The sequence below is a fragment of the Balaenoptera acutorostrata genome, chromosome 20 (assembly GCF_949987535.1).
Source record: "Balaenoptera acutorostrata chromosome 20, mBalAcu1.1, whole genome shotgun sequence".
Lineage (NCBI taxonomy): Eukaryota > Metazoa > Chordata > Mammalia > Artiodactyla > Balaenopteridae > Balaenoptera > Balaenoptera acutorostrata.
In genome coordinates this window covers 13,082,780-13,104,942 of record NC_080083.1, presented here as the reverse complement: position 1 = coordinate 13,104,942, position 22,163 = coordinate 13,082,780, and the positions used below count along the sequence as shown (strand labels likewise).

General features: G+C 38.2%; 1 protein-coding gene across 2 annotated transcripts in view; it reads left to right on the top strand.

Annotated features, from left to right (window-relative positions):
* PAFAH1B1 (platelet activating factor acetylhydrolase 1b regulatory subunit 1) overlaps positions 1 to 22,163 on the top strand; it is an 81,371-nt gene that overhangs the window by 20,209 nt on the left and 38,999 nt on the right. For both annotated transcript variants that reach the window (XM_057535536.1, XM_007177460.2), the window contains exon 2: positions 15,668 to 15,888. In XM_057535536.1, the coding sequence (XP_057391519.1) occupies positions 15,857 to 15,888 (32 nt within the window). In that variant the 5' untranslated portion in view covers positions 15,668 to 15,856. The remainder of the gene's footprint in view (positions 1 to 15,667; positions 15,889 to 22,163) is intronic.

The following is a 22,163-nucleotide window of genomic DNA, read 5'->3' as shown; positions in this document are numbered from 1 at the left end:
GTGAGAGTCGCTGACTTTCCTTGGTTAATAAAATTGACTACTTAACTAAAGGAAAAAGTACTCTAAACCTGAATTTGTAAGCCGTGTCTTGGTTATAATGTAATGATGCATTTATAGACAAAGTCCTTCCTAACTGCAGTTGCGTTAGTGTACTGAAAATTAGGATCCCTGTGTCCTCCTTTGAGGTCTTAGTATAGATCTTTGTAAATGTTTACTTCAGTAGGTAGGTAAGGGTTTTTTTTTGCCTGAGATTCAGATATATGAGACTACTGCTCTGGATAAATTGCAGGTGGATGTATTTACTTTGGATTTTTGAGAAAGAGAACTAGCAAATTAGTTTCTAGAAAAAGCTGATGAAACATCATTGGATGCGTTTTCTACCTCAACGATGATTTTTCTTTTTTAATTTTAAAATTTTATTATTTTAAAAAATGTTTATTTTATTTCTTTATTTTTTGGCTGCATATTTTTTGGTCTTAGTTGTGGCACACAGGATCTTCGTTGTGGCACGCAGGCTTCTCTCTAGTTGTGGTGCGCAGGCTCTCTAGTTGAGGCACATGGGCTCAGTAGTTGCGGCGCACGGGCTTAGTTGCCCCGTGGCACATGGGATCTTAGTTTCCTGACCAGGGATTGGTCCCCTTCATTGGAAGGTGGATTCTTAACCACTGGACCACCAGGGAAGTCCCCTGATTTTTCTTTTTTATAACAATCAGATTTTAGGCAAAACATTTCAGTGTGATAGGCTAACAAATGGAGGTATATTAAACAAAATAGAGAAGATATGGAAATATTTATCTTAGTGTCTTTCTGTATCTCCTTTGTGTGTGTATGGGTGTGTGTGTGTGTGTGTGTGTGTAAAATCATACAGCACTTACTGTGTACCAGGCACTGTTCTAAATGTATCAACTCATTTAATCTGCCTGACAACCCTATGAAAGAGATATTACTGTTATTAAAAAAAGCCTGTATCAGATAACTTCATTTGTCTAGATAAGGGGGCTTGCCGTACTATGGCTGGCAAGCCAAATCCTGCCTCCTACTTTTTTTTTTTAATGATGAGAGATTACATCTATTTATTTATTTATTTTTGGCTGCATTGGGTCTTCGTTTCTGCGCGTGGGCTTTCTCTAGTTGCGGCAAGCGGGAGCTACTCTTTGTTGCGGTGCGCGGGCTTCTCATTGCAGTGGCTTCTCTTGTTGCGGAGCATGGGCTCTAGGCACACGGGCTTCAGTAGTTGTGGCATGCGGCCTCAGTAGTAGCATGTGGGCTCTAGAGCGCAGGCTCAGTAGTTGTGGCACACGGGCTTAGTTGCTCTGCGGCATGTGGGATCTTCCCGGACCAGGCAGGGCTTGAACCCGCGTCCCCTGCGTTGGCAAGTGGATTCTTAACCACTGCGCCTTCGTGCTAAGAATGATTTTTACAGTTTTTAGTGGTTGGAAAGAAGCAAAATAATATTCTGTAAAAATTTTTATACAATTTATTTTCTAAAATAATTTCAAATTTTAATTTTATAAATCAATAATAATTTATTTAAAAGTTACATGAAATTGAAATTTCATTGTCCATGAAGTTTTATTGAAACAGAGACCCACATATTCCACATACATTATTTATTGTTGTTAATTTCTTGCTACAGAAACCATAAGGTCTGCAAAACTTAAAATATTTACTATCTGGCCCTTTATAGAAAGTTTGCTGACCCCTGGTCTAGATACAAAGGAAAGGAGATAGAATCCAGACAAAATATGACAAAATAATATAGTTACAAAAGAATGTGTCTTTATTAAACATACCAGGAATATGAGGACTACACAGAGTTGTATAATGAACAAGCCAGCAGTATTTTCTTGAAGAATTTTTAAAAAATCTTTAATAACAGCTTAACTATAATGAAAAATGCTTAGTTATTTCAAAGTGTTTTATTGACCTCTTTTTCCTGTTAATATAAAATTTCTCCTCCAGATATATCTGAAGGGCTTTGTAAATATTTCTTTGAATTTGGGTGACAGTTGTTGCAGTTACCATTGAAATCTGAGTACCTTGGCCTCCTGATTTGATTTTTGCCCTTGGAACACAGATGAGTTCTGACACTGATTTCTTGATTTCCCCTTCTTTATAATTTTGCTTTTGGCCCTTTAGGACTGGCTATAGTCTGTAATGTTGAGTATATGGTTCTCTGCTGAGGATGTGCATCAAAATCATCTGGAGGAAATTTTAAAATTTAGATGGCTTCTCAGAATCTCTGAGGATAAGGTCTAGCCATGATTATTTTCAGGATGTTTCTCAGGGGGTTCTAACATACACTCCTGGTTAAAATCCATAGTTATTTCCTTCAACTATTTTAGTAAATCCTATTTGAAAAAAATACATATGTGGCATTTATTGTTTTGTATCCCAGAGGTGTTTTTCAACCTAAAGAATCATTGCCTAAATTTATGTATACTCACAGAGGTCATCAGCATCAGTTTGGTAAATTCATTTTCTCTTTTGATGTCACTCAATAGAATAGTAGAATACAAGTTGGAATTCACATTAGAGAGCAAGTAGTATAATTTAGTATTCTTTATTTTTATGAGATATTTATTTGGCATCATAGAATCCCAGTGAATCTGGAAATAATGGATTTAATGAGGTAGAACACAATTTATATGAGACTCAATATTTTGAGGAGGAATAGTTTACATTCCAGAATCATTTTGTTTTGTCAGTGGTTCTATCAGGCTATATGTCTGTAAAACAACTGTTTAAATAGTAGATCTTTTCCTCTTGTTTTCATGTAAGTGTATTTTGACACCAGAGTGAATTTAAAAGAAAAAAGTGACCTGCAACCTCTAAAAGCATACTAAAACAACAAATGTTTGTCTTTTTTCACATTCTATTTCACTGTTTATAGGCATACACAGTTGCATCACACAGAAAACTGATTTGAGATAAAAAGCACTAGAAAGCGATATACAATAAAATCTAAGCAGGTCAGTCAGAATTCCATTTCTTAGGAACCATCAGGTGTTCCAAATGGCTTCATGCCTTAAGTCAAAGAAGAGAGGGATTTTAATCAACAGAGAAACGATCTTTGGAACTTCCCTGGTGGTGCAGTGGTTGAGAGTCCACTTGCCAGTGCAGAGGGACACGGGTTCGATCCCTGGTCCAGGTGGATCCCACATGCCGTGGAGCAGCTGAGTCTGTGCGCCACAACTACTGAGCCTGTGCTCTAGAGGCTGCGAGCCACAACTACTGAAGCCTGTGTGCCTGGAGCCCGTGCTCCGCAACAGGAGAAGCCACCTTAATGAGAAGCCCACACACCACAATGAAGAGTAGCCCCCGCTTGCCGCAACTAGAGAAAGCCCACATGCAGCAACGAAGACCCAATGCAGCCAAAAAATAAATAAGAAAAAAAAAAGCGATCTTTGAGCACCCATCAACAGGTGAACACTGCTGGAGTGAAGATTATATCTAGCATGAGTTTGACGGGTGTGCTGTGAGAATGAGGAGGCATCCTGATTAATGTCCATAAAGGGAAAGCCAAGAATGATGAGGTAGACCAGCCAAGAAAAAAGAAACAAGGAGAGGAAAGAGAAGAGCTGAAAGGTCAACAGTAATGAGATGGTGCTTGTAAGTTGCAATGGCAGTGAATATCAAAAACTTAGTGGAGAGAGTGATGAAGAAACAGAGGATGGGAGAGTTCTCAGTTATCTGTTTTGTACCTCAGTAGTAGCCCTTTGTTCGGGACATCTCTCTTGTCAGTTTTAAGTGGGACTCAGTATTTTACATTTGATAACCCTTGAAGGCATTGATTTACCTGGAGAGTATCCAGGGAGTAGGATTTAAGCAGTATGAGGGGTGAAGAGTATTCATTCCAATAGAGTTTAGTGATAGGCTAAGGCTATAATAAAGGCTGCTATATTATTATAACAGAACTGAGGGTTTGGGGGTGTATTATTAGGGTTCTCCAGCAAAACAGAACCAGTAGGATTTATGTGTAAATTTAAAAGGAAAAAGTGACCACAGTCAATCGCAGGGAGAGGGGGAGAAAGGGGAGGGAGAGATTTTAAGAAATTGGCTCATGTGGTTGTGAAGGTTGGTAAGTCCAAAATTTGCAGGGTAGGCTGGCTGGCTGGTGAGCCAGGGAAGAGTTGATGTTGCAGCTCCACGTCCAAAGGCATCTCGGGGGATGTGTAAGTCTTTCTCTTAAGGCCTTCAACAGATTGGATGAGGCCCACCCACATTATGGAGGGTCATCTGCTTTACTCAGAGTCTACTGATGGAAATGTTAATCTCATCTTAAAAATACTTTATCTCCTTTCTTCAGATTTATAATCTAAAGCTGTAGAGCATCTATTTGCAACACTTGCCTTTAATATTAAGAGTTACTAGACTTGGGGGCTTCCCTGGTGGCGCAGTGGTTGAGAATCTGCCTGCCAATGCAGGGGACACGGGTTCGAGCCCTGGTCTGGGAAGATCCCACATGCCGCAGAGCAACTAGGCCCGTGAGCCGCAACTACTGAGCCTGCGCGTCTGGAGCCTGTGCTCTGCAACGGCAGAGGCCGCGGTAGTGAGAGGCCCGCGCACTGCGATGAAGAGTGGCCCCCGCTCGCCGCAACTGGAGAAAGCCCTCGCACAGAAACGAAGACCCAGCACAGCCAAAAATAAATAAATAAATAAATAAATAAATTTAAAAAAAAAAAGAGTTACTAGACTTGAGATTGGTAGGAGTAATTCTCAGTAGAAAAGGTGATATCTTAATCATTGGTCCAAGGCTAATTGAAAAATGCAAAGTATTTTGGATGAGTGACTTAAATCTTGGAAAATGAGATATGGTAGTCAGTTGTAACTAATAGGAAAGTGAGGAAATGGTGCAGCTGTTGGAAGAATTTTACTTTTTCAAAAAGTGAACTATGCCTGAGCTTAGTCTGTCCCTCAATTATGAACCAACCTGGTGTTTTTTTGCTTTAGTTTTTGTTACTGCCTGCCAATAGCAGGTCCTAGTGAATCATGGACCTCCAAGCTGAAGGAGAATAAGAACAAGTAGACATTAAAGCCTAGGTATTTGAGGGACTTCCCTGGTGGTCCAATGGTTAAGACTCCGTGCTCCCAGTGCAGGTGGCCTGGGTTCGATCCCTGGTCAGCAAACTAGATCCCGCATGCTGCAACTAAGACCCAGTGTGGCCAAATAAATAAATAAAAAACAAACAAAAAAACCCCCTAGGTATTTGATTAAAAACTTTCGGTGATCTAACATTTTCAAATTGTGAGGATGGGGGAAATCTAACTTCTTCATATTAATTGTTCACACAGACCACAAGATACTGCAAGGACAATTAATGTTTTAGTTACTTTTGCCATCTTATTTTTTATTAGAAAACAATTTCAGAACTCTAGAAGCTTATCTCTGTAGGTGCGAGAGTGAGGAAATGACAAAAATTGATTTAAGGAAATGAAGTTACTCTCGGGGATACTTTGTTGTCTGATGTAATCTTACAGAATTAAACTGTAAATTTAAAAATTTAAATTTGGGGTATTTTTCAGAATATGCAATGCATTGATGTCATAGGTAAGTGTACCTTTTTTTTTTCATTATTTGAATGCAATGCAGTGTGGCACTAATGATGTACTTTTAAACATTGTTTTTACCTAGAGTAATAGTCAAAGTCAAATATTGAGAACTTAGAGAAACCTGTAACCTCATGTCTGATGCCATGATAAGGAGCATCATCTGATGAAGTGATGAAGAATTTGCTGGCACAGCCAAAATACCCACCACTATTTACATGGATGAGTCCGTACAGTGAGGACTGTGCAAATCAAAACATGTATGCGTATGTTCTGTTGGGTTAGCTGTACGGAAATCAGAATAATTTGGATGGTGCAGACAATTTGGGGATGGTGAGAGGAAGAGAAGACAGCACAAGTGAAAAAACATTTCTCATCCAGGGGCCAGGACCGTGTTTGGGGAGATGACTGCTTCAGTTTTCATTTCTCATGAAGCGCACAGTTTATGAAGAAACAGGAGATTCTATTTAACTCTAGAAAACTAGTATGAAAAGGTACTCAATAATTCTCCTGCCTTGCCTCATTGCTGTATCTGGAATATATTATTTGGATTAGGGTTATGAGCTATAATATAATATGTGCTATTCAAGGAAGGTAGATAATTTGCTGACCCTCTTTATTTTATTTTTTAAAAAATATACCTCTTTCTCTCTTAGCTGTCATCATTCATTCATTCATTCATTCATTTATTTACGGCTGCGTTGAATCTTCGTTGCTGCGCAAGGGCTTTCTCTAGTTGCAGCGAGCGGGGGCTGCTCTTGGTTGCGGTGCGCGGGCTTCTCATTGCGGTGGCTTTTCTTGTTGCAGAGCATGGGCTCTAGATGTGCGGGCTTCATTAGTGGCACGTGGGCTTAGCTGCTCCACTGCATGTGAGATCTTTCTGGACCAGGGTTCGAACCTGTGTCCCCTGCATTGGCAGGCAGATTCTTAACCACTGCACCACAAGGGAAGCCATGCTGATCCTCTTTAAATAAGGCATTGTTGAGTGACAGTTTCATGAGAGCAGGAACCATTGGTAATCACTTAATGTACATCTAATAATAAGTAAATCTGACAGTTTCCATTTTTTATGTCAGTACACCTCTACCGTTACCATATAATTGGCTGTTTATGTTTTCCCTCAGACACATCCTTTATTTTCTGTATTGTTTTCCCCTATTTCATAAACTCCTGGTTAGCGAAGAACAATGTAGATTATTAGTGAAATAATATTTTACAGTGTTGTGTGTCTGTGTGTGTGTGTGTTGAAATAGGATTTATTTAAAATAGTTCTTCGTTTGGACTTCCCTGGTGGTGCAATGGTTAAGAATCCGCCTGCCAATGCAGGGGACACAGGTTTGACCCCTGGTCCGGGAAGATCCCACATGCCGCGGAGCAACTAACCCCGCAAGCCACAACTGCTGAGCCCATGTGCCACAACTGCTGAAGCCTGCGCGCCTAGAGCCTATGCTCCACAACGAGAAGCCACTGCAATGAGAAGCCCGCACACCACAACGAAGAGTAACCCCCGCTCGCCGCAAGTAAAGAAAGCCCTCGCGCAGCAACGAAGACCCAACAAAGCCAAAAAAAAAAAAAAGTTCTTTGTTTAAAAAGCCAAAAAATTTAAAAGTTTGGCTTTCAGCACATATCCAAGTCACTGTAATGGCCTTCAGAAATATTAAAATCATAAACATCAGTAAATACTCTAAGTCTTCCTTAAACATAATATGACAAGTTCCAGTCTAGTACTCTTTAAGGCAAAGTTGTGTCAGTCCTCATAATTTTGACATTTTGTAGTGTTTATAATTTGAGATCAATGTAACATTCCCCCAAAATGCTGCTGTGTAAGCATCATTACTTCAAAACTGTATGTAATACTGTGTACCAGGAAGAGAGAAAAGAATACAGAAGAATTCTGGAGAAGAATTCTGCATTGCATAGAAATAAAACTCTGCTAAAATAAAACTGTAAAAAACTCTACTAAAAGCCTTTCATAAAAAAATGTAACAACCTTCTGCTTTAGTTTCCTTGAAGCTGGAAACTGATCTCAAAATTTGAAGCCTTACATCACAATGCCTCAAATTCTAGGGTATTCTTTTGATTTACATCAATTTTACGTGAGGCTGATTGTCCCATTTTAAGAATGGTCTAAGTATTGTGATTTTCTTTTTTTTTAATAAATATTCAACTGGAAAATCCCTGGGTAAGACCTTACCAATCAATATTTTAATATTGAAGGCTTTAGCATTTAAAACAATGTTGTTTGAGCAGAAAATTCCCATTAGCCTTGAAGCTTTAAGTCCCAACTTTCGGACCAAAAGCTCTCATTGCAATGGGGTGAAATTGAGAGCTGTGGTGGACTTTATTTCCCACCTTGGTAAAACTAGACTTCTGCAGATCTTGTAGCTCTGTCCTGTCCATGTAGTCTCTTTCAGTGTGTTACCACTTTCTATTGTAGTTTTCCAGGTAATTTTTAATGTAACTAACTATTGATACACAGCCTAATACAAAAGAAGTTGACAGGAGAAAAATTTCAAATCGTTTGCTCAGAGATTATAGGATGGTATTATTGTTGTTGAAATGTCTGTCTCAAGTGTGAATCCGTTAGCAGTGAGCCTTGGTGTCCTTGGGAAGTCCATGGGAGATAAAATAACTTGCAAACTTGGCTAAGTGTGAAACCTTAGCCAGTGTTTTTAACACATTGAAACAAAATGAGAGGAACTTTAATAATTCACTCACCATCCTGATTTGTAAGATTATTTTTTAATATTCTCTTACTTCTCTTTTCTTTTTTACTTTTCTCCTTTCTCTTTCTGTGGTGAGGTACTTATCCAAGTCATAAACATTGTTGTCTAGGAGAGCTGCATTGGTGTAGCAGAAAAGTGGATATAGTATTAGAATACAGAATACTTAAGAATTCTGCATTCCAGAAAGCATACTGAAGAAGCCTCTGTTTCTAGTGCTCAGGCAACACAGATCTGATCTCTTAAGAACGTCTGGATATTGACATGCAAATGAACAAACCAAACTCTTCTTTGAAATATGTTTGTGATATATACAAATAGCTTAGAGGGGATTATTGAAGTACTGCCAAAATACATTTCAAAAATGATAAGTCTTTTCATTCATTATGTTGACTTTGGAAGGATTTGTGAACCCCCTTAAAATGCATGTATGTAACATTTTGTTTATCTTCATATGTCCTTTTTTGAGGGAAGAGGTCTTGGCTTTCATCACATTCTCAAAGGAGTCCAGTGACCCCCCCAAAAGATTTAGAACTCCTCCACTAGGTGGTATGAAAATACTGCCTGGTTTATTTGTACTGTTGGTTATAAATATAGATTGTTCATTGCAAAGTACTCTAAACTCTGTCTTTTGCTCCATTTGAGAACCATTTATTTTTGTTGTTATGGGATATTTTGCAATTATATGTTAAAATATTAAGCTAAAAGGTAACTGGAAAGGTAAACCTGAGAAATACTGTACATTGTCTATATTAAATTCTTAAGTATGATACTTGGGCTTTCAGGTAACCAATGTGTATGTTAAATAAAGGCAAGAAAGTTTAAAGCTAGGAAATTAATAGAGGATAAAATAATCTGAGTTAAAAGGAACCTTAGATATTATCTTCTTTCCAGAAAAGTTAGATGAATTACTCAGATTTATAGAGTTGATGACTGGCTGGAACCCACATCTTCTTTCTTAATCTGCATTTAGGGCTCTTCATACCTATTGTCTCTCTCTACCATTTGTCTTCAATACTTAGCTAGTTGTAATAAAAACATTATTAACCTATAGTAGTAAATAATAACATAATTAATTATAATTAGCAAATTGAGACGTTTTAATCATCCCACTCTCTTACTACAACCTTTCAAGTGTTCTTCTCCCAGGAGATAGAGACCTCTGCTTTCTTAATCCCTCTACTCTTTATTTGCCTTTCCTGTTATCACTTTCTGCACAACATAGTTTAGGCTCTTTGATCCATTGTTTCACCTCCCTTCATTATGCATTCATCTCACATATCCTGTAAACCCTCAACCCAATCCTAGATCTCTAAATGTATGACTTTTCTGTTTCTGTAGCCAGGTGACTGTACATACTTGCTACAGAAAAATCACATCTTTGTAGATTGGCACCAGCAAAAATATTCATGGTCTCCGATCTTAAAAATGTCCTTCCTGTACTTCCTGTTGTATTTCTTTGCCCTCATTCTTCATAGCAGCTATTTCAAGCCTCTTATTGCCTTCTTCCTTTCTCCCCCAGCCAGCAAATGACCTTACTTCCTGTTTTCCCGGAATATAAAAATTTTTGCATCTTTTTCTCCTTTCTAATACAGTAGAAGAGGTAAGCCATCTTTATATCTGGATCTCTCATTCCTTTTTCTTCCTCCTCCTTCCATTGAGTATTTCCCTATTCTGATTTTTAAAAAAGACTTTTTATTATGGAAAACATCAGACTCATAAACAAAAGTGGAGAATAATAACCATTCATGTACCCATTATCCATCTTCAACAGTTATCAACTCAAAACTAATATTGTTTCAAATATGTCCCTCCATCCACACTTCCAAATTTTTTTGAAGCAAATCCCAGACATGTTATTCCACTGATAAAATTTTCATTGTATATTTCTAAACGACTTTAAAAAATAATCACAATACCATTATCCCTTGAAAAACTCAGTTATTCTTTAATATCATCAGACATCCAGTCAATGTTCACATTTCCCCAAATGTTTGTTAATTGGTTTGTTTTACAAAAATTATTTATTTTACACTTTCTAAAAATTCAGATCTAAGTAAGGTCAGTGAAGTCCAATGGTTATATCACTTATCTCTTTTAATCTATAGGTTTCCCTTTCCAACTCTTTTTTTAATTTCCTTGGAATTTATTTGAAGAAACTGGGTCATTTATTTTATAGGGCTTTTCACAATCTGGATTTTGCTGGTTATATCCCCATGGTGTCTTTAACATATTCTTCTGCCCTGTATACTTCTTGCAAATTGATAGTTGGAGCCAGAGACTTGAACAGATTCAGATTTGATTTTGTGGCAAGAATACTTTATTGGTGGCGTGTTGTTATTCTGTCAGGGGATACATCATGTCTGGTTGTTTCATTGTTTGCCTTTGGTTAATTAGGGGGTGAAAATGGTCATATTAAAATTATTCATTCCTTTATTTCTCTTGAGTCTTTTTTTCCTCCACCATTAGCATTTAAGCATCTTGCTTGGTTGAGAAAAACAACAACCCAGAAAAACTGCTTTTTAACATTTCCATCTGTTTCTAAGATTTTTTATTCATGGTACCGTCTTTACTTCATCTTCTTGCACTCATCAGCCCATTTGGATGTGGGGTTTGCGGTGTTGAACCATGCCCTTACCATTTTATTGAAACCATTCCCATCAAGGTTATCAGTGGGAGCTCTATACTGAATGGAACAGACCCATTTCAGACCTTATCTTACTTGACAGTTGGGTAACTTTGGGTATTGTTGGTTGCCTCTCCTTGAAATACTTCCTTGACTTGTGACATATTCTCTCTTCTTTTTACTTTTACCTCTTTAATTGCTTCCTCTCAGCCTCTGTTGTAGACTCTTAAGTGTTGGTGTTGCTCTGCCTGGCTCTAGCCTAGGGCTTCTGCTCATCGTACTCTACACATTCTCCATAGGTCATCTCATCCTTTGTCATGGCTTCAGTTATACCATCTCTTAGCTGGTAAGTACCAGACCTTTTTTTTTCCCCCCATAGGTTGTTTCTTTTCAGAACTGACTTGGTTGTACAGCTTCTGACTAGAAATCTCACAGGCACCTTGGATTCAGTGTATCTAAAGATGGAATGAGTCACACTTACTTCTTCATCCCCTCACACATAGTTCTACTTAGTTCAACTTATTTCTAATCTAGAAATCTAGAAGTTTTTTGAGTTGACTCCTTGACTGACCTTTTACTCTCACCTGTCTAGTTCTCTTTATTTACTGCTGCTATTCTAGTGTAGATCTCCATCATCTATCACCTTCATTACTGCAAACCTTCTATCTGGTTTCTTCCTTTCCCGTCCTTATGGTCCATTCTTCAGTATAAAAATGAGAGTGATTTTTCTAAAAAACTTATCTAATGGTTTACCATTGTCCCTAGGATAAATTGTAAAGACCAGAGCTTGTTTTGTGACCTAGCCTGTGCTTACCTGTTCAGCTTTATCTTTTTAAAAATTTATTTATTCATTCATTCATTCATTCATTCATTCATTTATTTAGTCTGTGTTGGGTCTTCGTTGCTGTGTGCGGGCTTTCTGTAGCTGCTGCGAGCGGGGGCTACTCTTCGTTGTGGTGCATGGGCTTCTCGTTGCGGTAGCTTCTCTTGTTGTGGAGCGTGGGCTCTAGGCGTGCGGGCTTCAATAGTTGTAGCACACGGGCTCAGTAGCTGTGGCTCGCGGGCTCAGTAGCTGTGGCTCACGGGCTCTAGAGCGCAGGCTCAGTAGTTGTAGCGCACGGGCTTAGTTGCTCTGCGGCATGTGGGATCTTCCCGGGCCAGGGCTCGAACCTGTGTCCCCTGCATTGGCAGGCGGACCCTCAACCACTGTGCCACCAGGGAGGTCCCCTTCACCTTTATCTTGAATCATCACCCGCTATGTGGAAGTACTTGTCACACTTTTCGCGCAGTTTTAATTGCCTGTTTCTTGGCTGACTCTTCCAGTAAACTATAACTTCTTCCGTGTAAAGGCCAATTCTTTTCTTTTCCCTCATTAAACCTGATGCCTGGCTCATAGTAACTGTTTTGTGTATGTTTGTTGAATGAATAAATTTGTGCAGTACACTATTATACATTCAGTGATTTATGCATGCCTTGGTTTTATCGTTATTAGATCATGCTAGTATTCCAGTACTATTGTAATTCTTGTACATTAATTTGCTTTTTTGTCTAGAGGCAGTCTCTCCATAATTAAATTGGACCCTGTAATGTACCTAATACAGTAGAGTTTTTTCCTGATTAAAACAGGAATTTTTGCTATGTTTCTTTTTTACTCTGATTTATATGATTAATTCTCTGTCAGTGGATTACCATTGTCCCAGATAATGGAAATCTGTAGACAGTTCACATAGTTACCAACATCAGATAATCCTTACCCTACTGTAACCTTCGTTAGAATGTATGAGTTCCAAGATAGTTTGGCTTGGCATGACTAGTGAGATTTAGAAAAGTGAGGCTTAAATAATTAAGAGAGGTTAAATACCAAAGATGGTTGGTTTTCTGAGTTGTCCATTGTGCTTGGTTCTCAATCCACTATTTATTACTGACATTAGTCATATTTCTCTGGATTTAGACATAGTGGTAGTGGTGGCTTTCAGCTATTATTTTGAGGTAACTGGGCTACAGGTCAGAAGAATCATTCAAGATTATAAAATAAATCCCTGATTATATTTACTAGTATTGCTCAGTGGAGAAGGATCTCCATTGAAATCAGCAGCTGCCATTGGGAACATATGAGTACTCACTTTTTGACTCAGGGCTCCTATTTAAAAGCAGGGTCTGCTCTCTCATTTTTCCTCCTTGACTGGCTTATTCACCACTCTCTATCCCCAGTGCCTGGAATAGTGCCTGGCATGGCATGAAAAGGGTACTCAAGAAATGGTCTTTGACAGCGTAGTGGTTACCAGAGGGGAAGGGGTGGGTAAAGGGAATCAACTGTATGGTGACAGATGGAACCTAAACTTTTGGTGGTAAGCACGCTGTGGGGTACATAGAAGTAGAAATACAATGCTGTATACATGAAACTAAAATAATGTTATAAACCAGTGTTACCGCAATAAAAAATTAAAATTGAAAAAAAGGTACAAACTTGCAATGAGTAGTAAAGAAGTCCTAGAAATCTAAGGCACATTATAGTGAGTGTAGACAACAGTAATGTATTATAATCATCAAACTTGCTCAACAAAAGACTAGAACTTAATTATTCCAGCCACTTTTTAAAAGATTATGTAATATGATAGAGGTACTAATTAACACTACAAAGGCAATGATAATATTATAATATATAAATGTATCAAATTAACATATACCTTAAATTTACACAATGTTATATGTCAAATGTATTTCAATTTTTAAAAACTTATCATATATTTATTTTTTTTAAAGTTTTTTTTTTTTTAAGTCTTTATTGAATTTGTTGTGATGGCTTCTGTTTTTAAATTTTGGTTTTTTGGCTGCGAGGCAGGTGGGATCTTAGCTCCCTGACCAGGGATCGAACCCGCACCCCCTGCATTGGAAGGCAAAGTCTTAACCATGGGCTGCCAGGGAAGTCCAAGGTGTGATGTATTTAAAACAGAAAGAAATAGTCTTTGTTTCCTCTGTCCGTGATGTGTCTCTTAGTAGGTGGTTTTACATGCCCTTCATTAGACGTTAATTTCATTTGGAAGATGATTTCCTATTTCTTTGAAATGTCCCTTCCAATTGAATTTTGTAGGTACCAGTAGTCTGCATTTTAAGTAAGACTTACTCAGATATATAGTTTACCCTTGAACAGTGTGGGGCTAGGAGCGTCAAACCTCCTCCGCACAGTCAAAAATCTGCGTATAATTTTACAGTTGGATGACTCTTCATATCCACAGTTTCGGATTGTGTAGTCCCAGAGTACATATTTATTGAAAAAAATCCACTTATAAGTGGACCCATGCAGTTCAAACCCGTGTTGTTCAAGGGTCAACTGTATTTCCTAATTACAGTGGACGTTCTATCTAGCTATTTTTATACGGTGTGATAAGACATACTAATATTAAACTTTTGTAAGTTTATACAGGAGATTTGAAGAATAATTTTTTTAAAAAAATATTTATTTATTTGGCTGTGCTCGGTCTTAGTTGCGGCACGTGGGATCTTCGCTGTGGCATGTGGGATCTAGTTCCCCAACAAGGGATCGAACCCGGGCCCCCTGCATTGGGAGCTCGGAGTCTTAACCACTGGACCACCAGGGAAGTCCCTGAAGAATAATTCTTTAAGAAACAATTCTTGATTTTTCTTTTACCTACATTTACTCGCATTGAGCTGATCACAGTACTTTTTAGATATTGTATAGAAATTGGCTTTATAGTGTTGCAAGTATAAAGAAAGGGCTCTGAAATATTAGGTAATGGGGTTACAGAATTGGATTACTGTGTGAGCACAAAGACGTATGTACTTCATTCAGTTTTTAATTTTTTTTAAAACACATACTTCTTAAGCACACAAAATAAATTGAAACAATGCTAAATTATCTCTTTTTAAAAAAAAAAATTATTTTTGGCTGCGTCGGGTCTTCGTTGCTGCACGCGGGCTTTGTCTAATTGCAGCGAGCGGGGGCTACTCTTTGTTGCTGTGCGCAGGCTTCTCATTGCAGTGGCTTCTCGTTGCGGAGCATGGGCTCTGGGCACGCGGGCTCAGTAGTTGTGGCTCCCAGGCTCTAGAGCGCAGGCTCAGTAGTTGTGGTGCACGGGCTTAGTTGCTCTGCGGCATGTGGGATCTTCCGGACCAGGTCTCAAACCCATGTCCCCTGCATCGGCAGGCGGATTCTTAACCACTGTGCCGCTAGGGAAGTCCCTAAATTATTTCTTGATTAAATGCATTGGTTAAGAGGGCATGAGATTGCTAAACGGCTTGTTTACATTATAAGTAATATCAGCTATTCTAAGATCACTAGTAACTAATATTCAATCTTGAAGGTTACTTCAGTTATGGTTGGAACCTTTGGCTTGTGGACAGTTTCTGAAGTACTTATCTTTGTTACTTTTTTCAGGTAATGCTTCTTTTTGTAAATTAGAAAATTGTTTTCTTATCATTAAGGGAAAATTATTGTCTTCTCTAGAAGTTGTATGTTAATATTCAAAATTTAATAAAATTGATATCAATATATCTAGCAGGTGACATGGTTGTGATTGGGTAAATTTTAAAATAGTGTTCTTTTGGCTCAGTAATCTATTAAAGATAATTTAAAATATGTAAAATGACTATTTTAGCATTGATTTTCACAGTAGGTTACAAAACATCATCTGATATTCATATTACCATCATAGTAAACCTCACCTTTGAAAGTGTATACTGCAAATAATAATTTAGAAATAATTTAAATTCTAAGTGAAAGAAATAATCTTTCTCTTTTTCTTCTTAGGTGGAATGAACCTTACTTGTTGAATATCTCCTGGTTACTCGTTGGATTCACTTGTGGAAGAATCATTTTCCCCTGCGTGGAAGCCACTTAGTGGCATATTTAATTATAAATCCAGGGATTGCAAAGTTTTTTGATTTCCCAAAGGAGGGACACACCACTATATCAAATAAGCTTGACATTACAGCCAAAATGGTGCTGTCCCAGAGACAACGAGATGAACTGTAAGTTTCTCTGTTTTGTGATTTTTAAAAAATCCTCTCATAAAGGACAAAGTAGTAAATTAAAATACAGCTTTGGGAGACATATGCTAAATTAAAACTATTGTTATGAGAGTTCAAATATTGGTTTGGGCTCTTGGGTCTGATTTTAAAACTGGATCTTATTTTGACATAGTATTATTTACCCGTTTGACATAAACGTGTGTATGTTTAAAGCAGAGCAAACAAGTAAGTTAGTTGGGATAAGTTCTATCCTAAGCTTGTCTTAACTCTTATGTTCAATAGGAAGGTAGGTGCTTCAAAGCTCTTCAAAATTTTTTTGTCTGGAATCTATGTATTAGAAAAGTGAAAGCTTTTTTGTTGTTTTTACTGCTAATGCCTTTCCTTTTTGTCTTACTGTGTGGTTTTTTTTTAATATAAATTTATTTATTTATTTTTAGCTGTGTTGGGTCTTCGTTTCTGTGCGAGGGCTTTCTCTAGTTGCGGTGAGCGGGGGCCACTTTTCATTGTGGTGCGCGGGCCTCTCACTGTCGTGGCCTCTCTTGTTGCGGAGCACAGGCTCCAGATGCGCAGGCTCAGTAGTTGTGGCTCACGGGCCCAGTTGCTCCGCGGCATGTGGGATCTTCCCAGACCAGGGCTCGAACCCGCGTCCCCTGCATTGGCAGGCAGATTCTCAACCATTGCGCCACCAGGGAAGCCCTGTCTTACTGTGTTTTTTATCTTTTATCATCCAATGGCTATTGTATTTGAACTTTATGAGGTGGCTAGTATAGTTAATGCAAGTGCATTAATGAAAGAAGCATGAAATGATTTGACTACTGCTATTTTATAGTATCTTATAGCATCCCATATTTTATAGCATTCTGTTTTTGTAGGTGAGGAATATAGGGGGAACATTTAACTTCATGTTCTAGGTATTTAAAAGATTTTTCTGTGGGTCTTAAAAAACTTCATTTGGAAATAATTTCAAATTTATAGAGAAGTTGTAAGATTAGTACAAAGAATACTCATACATTTTATCCAAATTCACCTATTGTTGTTTTTTACCATTTGCTCTATCATTTGCAGTCTAGCTGTGTGTGTACAGTATTTTTTTTTAACTGGAGTATAATTGCTTTAAAATGTTGTGTTAGTTTCTGCTGTACAATGAAGTGAATAAGCTATATGTATACCTATATCCCCTCCCTCTTGGACCTCCCTTCCACCCCCTGCCCATTCCACCCACCTAGGTCATCACAGAGCACCGAGCTGAGCTCCCTGTGCTATATACAGCAGGTTCCCGCTACCTATCTATTTTATACATGGTAGTGTATATATGTCAATCCTAATCTCCCAGTTCATCCCACCCTCCCCTTCCCCTCACCCGTGTCCACATGTCCGTTCTCTACGTCTGCGTCTCTATTCCTTCCCTGGATATAGGTTCATCTGTACCATTTTTCTAGCTTCCACATATATGAGTTAATATACGATATTTGTTTTTCTCTTTCTGACTTACTTCACAGTATTTTTTTAAAACCATTTGAGAGTAAGTTGCATGCATGAACGACCTTTCCCCCAGGTACTTCATTGTGCGGTTCCTAAGAATAACTATATTCTTTTATAAAACCACAGTACAGTTAGCAATTTCAGTAAAATTTTACATTGTCACAATACTTTTTATTTAATCTACATCAGTTTTGTTAATTGGGCCAATAATGTCCTTTATAGCATTTTTTTCCCCTCTCTGGTACACCATCCAGTCCAGGTTTAGGTATATTTAGTTGTCATGTCACTTTAGTCTCATTTAACCTGGAACATTTCCTCAACATTTCTTTGTCTTTTATGACATTATTATTATTATTATTATTTTTTTAATATTTTGCTACAGCATCACAGGGGTCACTAATGTCCCAACTAACGATCTCTATTTCGTGACTGTTCAAATCCTGGTTTTCTCCACTAAGCCAATGCCGCTCTTGGATTTTAACTAATTAATTAATTTATTTATTTTTGGCTGTGTTGGGTCTTCGTTTCTGTGTGAGGGCTTTCTCTAGTTGCGGCAAGCGGGGGTCACTCTTCATCGCAGTGCGCGGGCCTCTCACTATCGTGGCCTCTCTTGTTGCGGAGCACAGGCTCCAGAGGCGCAGGCTCAGTAGTTGTGGCTCACGGGCCCAGTTGCTCTGCGGCATGTGGGATCTTCCCAGACCAGGGCTCGAACCCGTGTCCCCTGCATTAGCAGGCAGATTCTCAACCACTGTGCCACCAGGGAAGCCCAACATTAATATTTTTGAATCATCTTTAAAAAAATTTTTTTTATTGAATGAAAGATTCTTTAAATTCTGTAGTGCTTTACAATTTTCAGAAGCTTCACACATGATTTCATATAATCCCATAGTAACCCTTTTTTCCTCCCTACCCCTATGTTGCCCCTTCCCCACTTCCGTCACCCCACTGGTAACTAACCACTGGCAACTAACCACTGGCTTGTTCTCTATATCTGTGAGTCTGCTTCTTTTTTGTTTTATCCACTAGTTTGTTGTATTTTTTTTAGATTCCACGTATCAGTGATATCATACAGTATTTGTCTTTCTCTGTCTGACTTAGGTCACTTAGCATAATGTCCTCCAAGTCCATCCATGTTGCTGCAAATGGCAAGATTTTCTTTCTTTTTTTTGGCTGAGTAGTATTCCATTGTATGTATGTCACATCTTTTTTATCCATTCATCTGTTGGCGGACACTTAGGTTGCTTCCATACTTTGGCAATTGTAAGTAACGCTGCTATGAACATTGGGGTGCATGTATCTTTTCAAATTAGTGTTTTTGTTTCTTTCGATATGTACACAGGAGTAGAATTGCTGGGTCATAAGGTAGCTCTATTTTTAGTTTTTTGAGAAACCTCCATACCTTTTTCCACAATGGCTGCACCAATTTACATTCCCACCAACAGTGTATGAGGGTTCCCTTTTCTTGCCAGTGTTTGTTATTTGTGAGTCTTTTTTTTTTTTTTTTTTAATAGAGTGTTTCTCATTTTATGTTTGTCTGTTTCCACATGACTAGATCCAGTTTATGCATTCTTGGACAGAATACTACATAAATAATTTTGTATTCTTTTCAGGATATCATATCTAGGGACACAATGTCCATTTGTCCCTCAATGATGATGTTAATTTTGATTGCTCAGTCTAAATGTCTGATGTCTCCACTATATAGTTTCTGTTATTTCCTTTTCAGCAGATAAGTGGGGAGATACTTTAAGATCATGCAAGGTTTTTTTTTCCTGTCGATAATTTCTCCTCTAGATTTAACATCCATTGATGATTCTTGCTTGAATGATTCTATACTACAGTGGTGGAAAAGTGATGATTTTCTAACCCCACTACTCATTTTGTATTTATTAGCACTCAGCTTTTTACTGTAATCAGTGGACCTCCTTCTCCTTTTTATATACTTGTCTTTTCATTATTGGTATTAACTCATGGGTTCTTATATTTTCGGTTATCATTCATTACTATTGTACTGTTTTGGTGCTTGAATTGTCCCAGATTGTCCCATAGGAGCCTCTTCAGTTGACTCTTATCTATGCCCCTGTCATTTTTTGTGAGTACCTCCTTACTTTCTACAATAACAGGATATTCCAAGCTTATTGTTTACCTATCTTGCCTTAACCTTAGAATCAGCCGTTGCTCTAGAAAGCCCTGGTTCCTCTTAGTGGGGAATGGTATTTGAGACCAAGATATGGGCACTAAGTGTACTCATTACTACTGGGATGTCTTTGCTTCTGGGCCCTTTAAGTAGACAGAACTAGGATATACATGTATGTATTAACACATATACAGACCCCCTAGCTCACATGTGTACTAAGGTTTCTCAGTCTTTGCACAGTTGACGTTTTGCGCCAAATAATTCTTTGCTGTGGGGGCTATCCTGTACACTCTTGGTTGTTTAGCAACATCCCTAGCTTCTATCCACTAGGTGCCACAACCAAAAATATCTCCAGATGTTGCCACTGTCCTCTAGGAGGGCTTTCATACTTCCACAATAGTTTTAGAATTATTACGCTCATACCACTACAAAAAACAAATCTCCTGGAAAGGGTCCAGAGTTTGTATGCAGTTCTCCCCCCATCCATCCTGCCCAAGACTGAGAGTATATAATCAAATACTGTGTAAGTTACGTGGATTTGTTTTGTTCCGTTTTTTATCTCACTCTTCATGTACTTATATCATTCATTTGAAATACAGTTGGGTTCATGTGTTCTAGTGTTTCAGTTTCTGTGTTTTGCATCACATCCCCTTCCCATCTTCTCTAGTTGCGGCGAGCCGGGGCTACTCTTCGTTGCGGTACACGGACTTATTGCGATGGCCTCTCTTGTTGTAGAGCACGGGCTCTAGGTGCGTAGGCTTAGTAGCTGTGGCATGCGGGCTTTAGTAGTTGTGGCTCGCGGGCTCTAGAGCACAGGCTCAGTAGTTGTGGCGCACGGGCTTAGTTGCTCCGCTGCATGTGACTTCTTCCTAGACCAGGACTTGGACCCGTGTCCCCTGCATTGACAGGCGGGTTCTTAACCACTGTGCCACCAGGGAAGCCTGCAAATGTACTTTTATAAGCCTGCAAATGTACTTTTATATTATTGAAGGCATGTCTGGTTTTTAAATCATTCTTGTTTCTAAGTCACTTCAGATCCTTTTCTTCTAGATACCTTGTGTGAGCTGACTGCAAGTCATGCTTATTACCCTCATAATCAGGATCAATATTTAAACATTATGGCCAAGAATAGAGCTTTTATATATATGTGTGTGTGTGTGTGTGTATATATATATAAATTTGTTTATTTTTGGCTGTGTTGGGTCTTCGTTTCTGTATGCGGGCTTTCTCTAGTTGCCGTGAGCGGGGGCTACTCTTTGTTGCAGTGCGCGGGCTTCTCATTGTGGTGGCTTCTCTTGTTGTGGTAGGCACGCGGGCTTCAGTAGTTGTGGCTCACAGGCTCTAGAGCGCAGGCTCAGTAGTTGTGGCGCATGGGCTTAGTTGCTCCGCGGCATGTGGGATCTTCCCGGACCAGGGCTCGAACCCATGTCCCCTGCATTGGCAGGTGAATTCTTAACCACTGCGCCACCAGGGAGGGCCCAAGAATAGAGCTTTTAATATGGCTAAAACTCAGTTGAGAAGGGGAGAACCTAATTTCAGGTGGCCAAGTTTTTATAGAATTTGAGATAAGAATTGACTTAAATGTGCTCATCAAGCAAAAAAAAATTGTCTTACAGATCTAAATGTAAATTTGGGAAGTAGATTTAGTGTCCTCCAATTTTTAGTAAGGAGATAAAATGAAGGGATTTGCTTTTTCTCCTGTTTTTGAAAATGATGTGAACATATATTTACTATGATAGCAAGAAACAAATGTTTATGTACCTCTTACAAGTAAGATATTTTTTGGCACCTCTGTTAGCCTTTGTAATATTTTAGCATTTCTGAAGGTTGGATAGCAGTTAGGCTATAAAATTCTTTGAGGTGTTTTTGGAAAAGAAATGAAATTAATTTTAACAAACTGTTTGAAACAGGTAATTTGTGATTCAACTCAGCAAATGTGTATTGCCTGCCTTCTGTGTTCTTACTACTCTAGGGCATATAAACATGAATAATAACATGAAAACATTTTTGTGGATATGACAAACATCTTTATTTTATAGATAAATCGAGGATGGGAGAAATTAAGATTATCCAATTTTATGACACTAATAGAGGCAGTTTTCTGACTTTAAGTTCACTATTCATTAAACAAAATTCCATTACCAAAATTAATATATGTCAAAAGTAAACATAGCCCCCTAGTTTCTCAGTCCCACTTTCCAGAAGTGACCACCGGTCACCTCTGTATATTATAATTTTTTCACATATTTTCATGTTTTTACAAAAATTACATGAACATCTTTTTTTCCTTAAGATTTATAAGATAGAATTATACTTTACAACCTGTTTTTAATATTTTTTGTCACCCTTTCTTTGAGTTTGGAAATGGTACTATCTGTTGTTAGTTCATCTAATAGCTACTTATAGCAAAATAAACTCATATCTCTATTTTTTTTTTAATCAAATTTTACACATTGATTTCCCCCCATGAAAGATGAAGGAAGTCTGTTACTTTTATGTTGTCCTGGTTGATAATATTTGTACTGTTTGATTTGATGTTCACCCCTAGTTCCTTTGTGCCACAACTTTCCCATTCTTGTATTTTTTAACAGCTGTAATGAAGTATAGTTGATATACAAATAACTGTACATATTTAATGTGTACAATTTGATGAGTT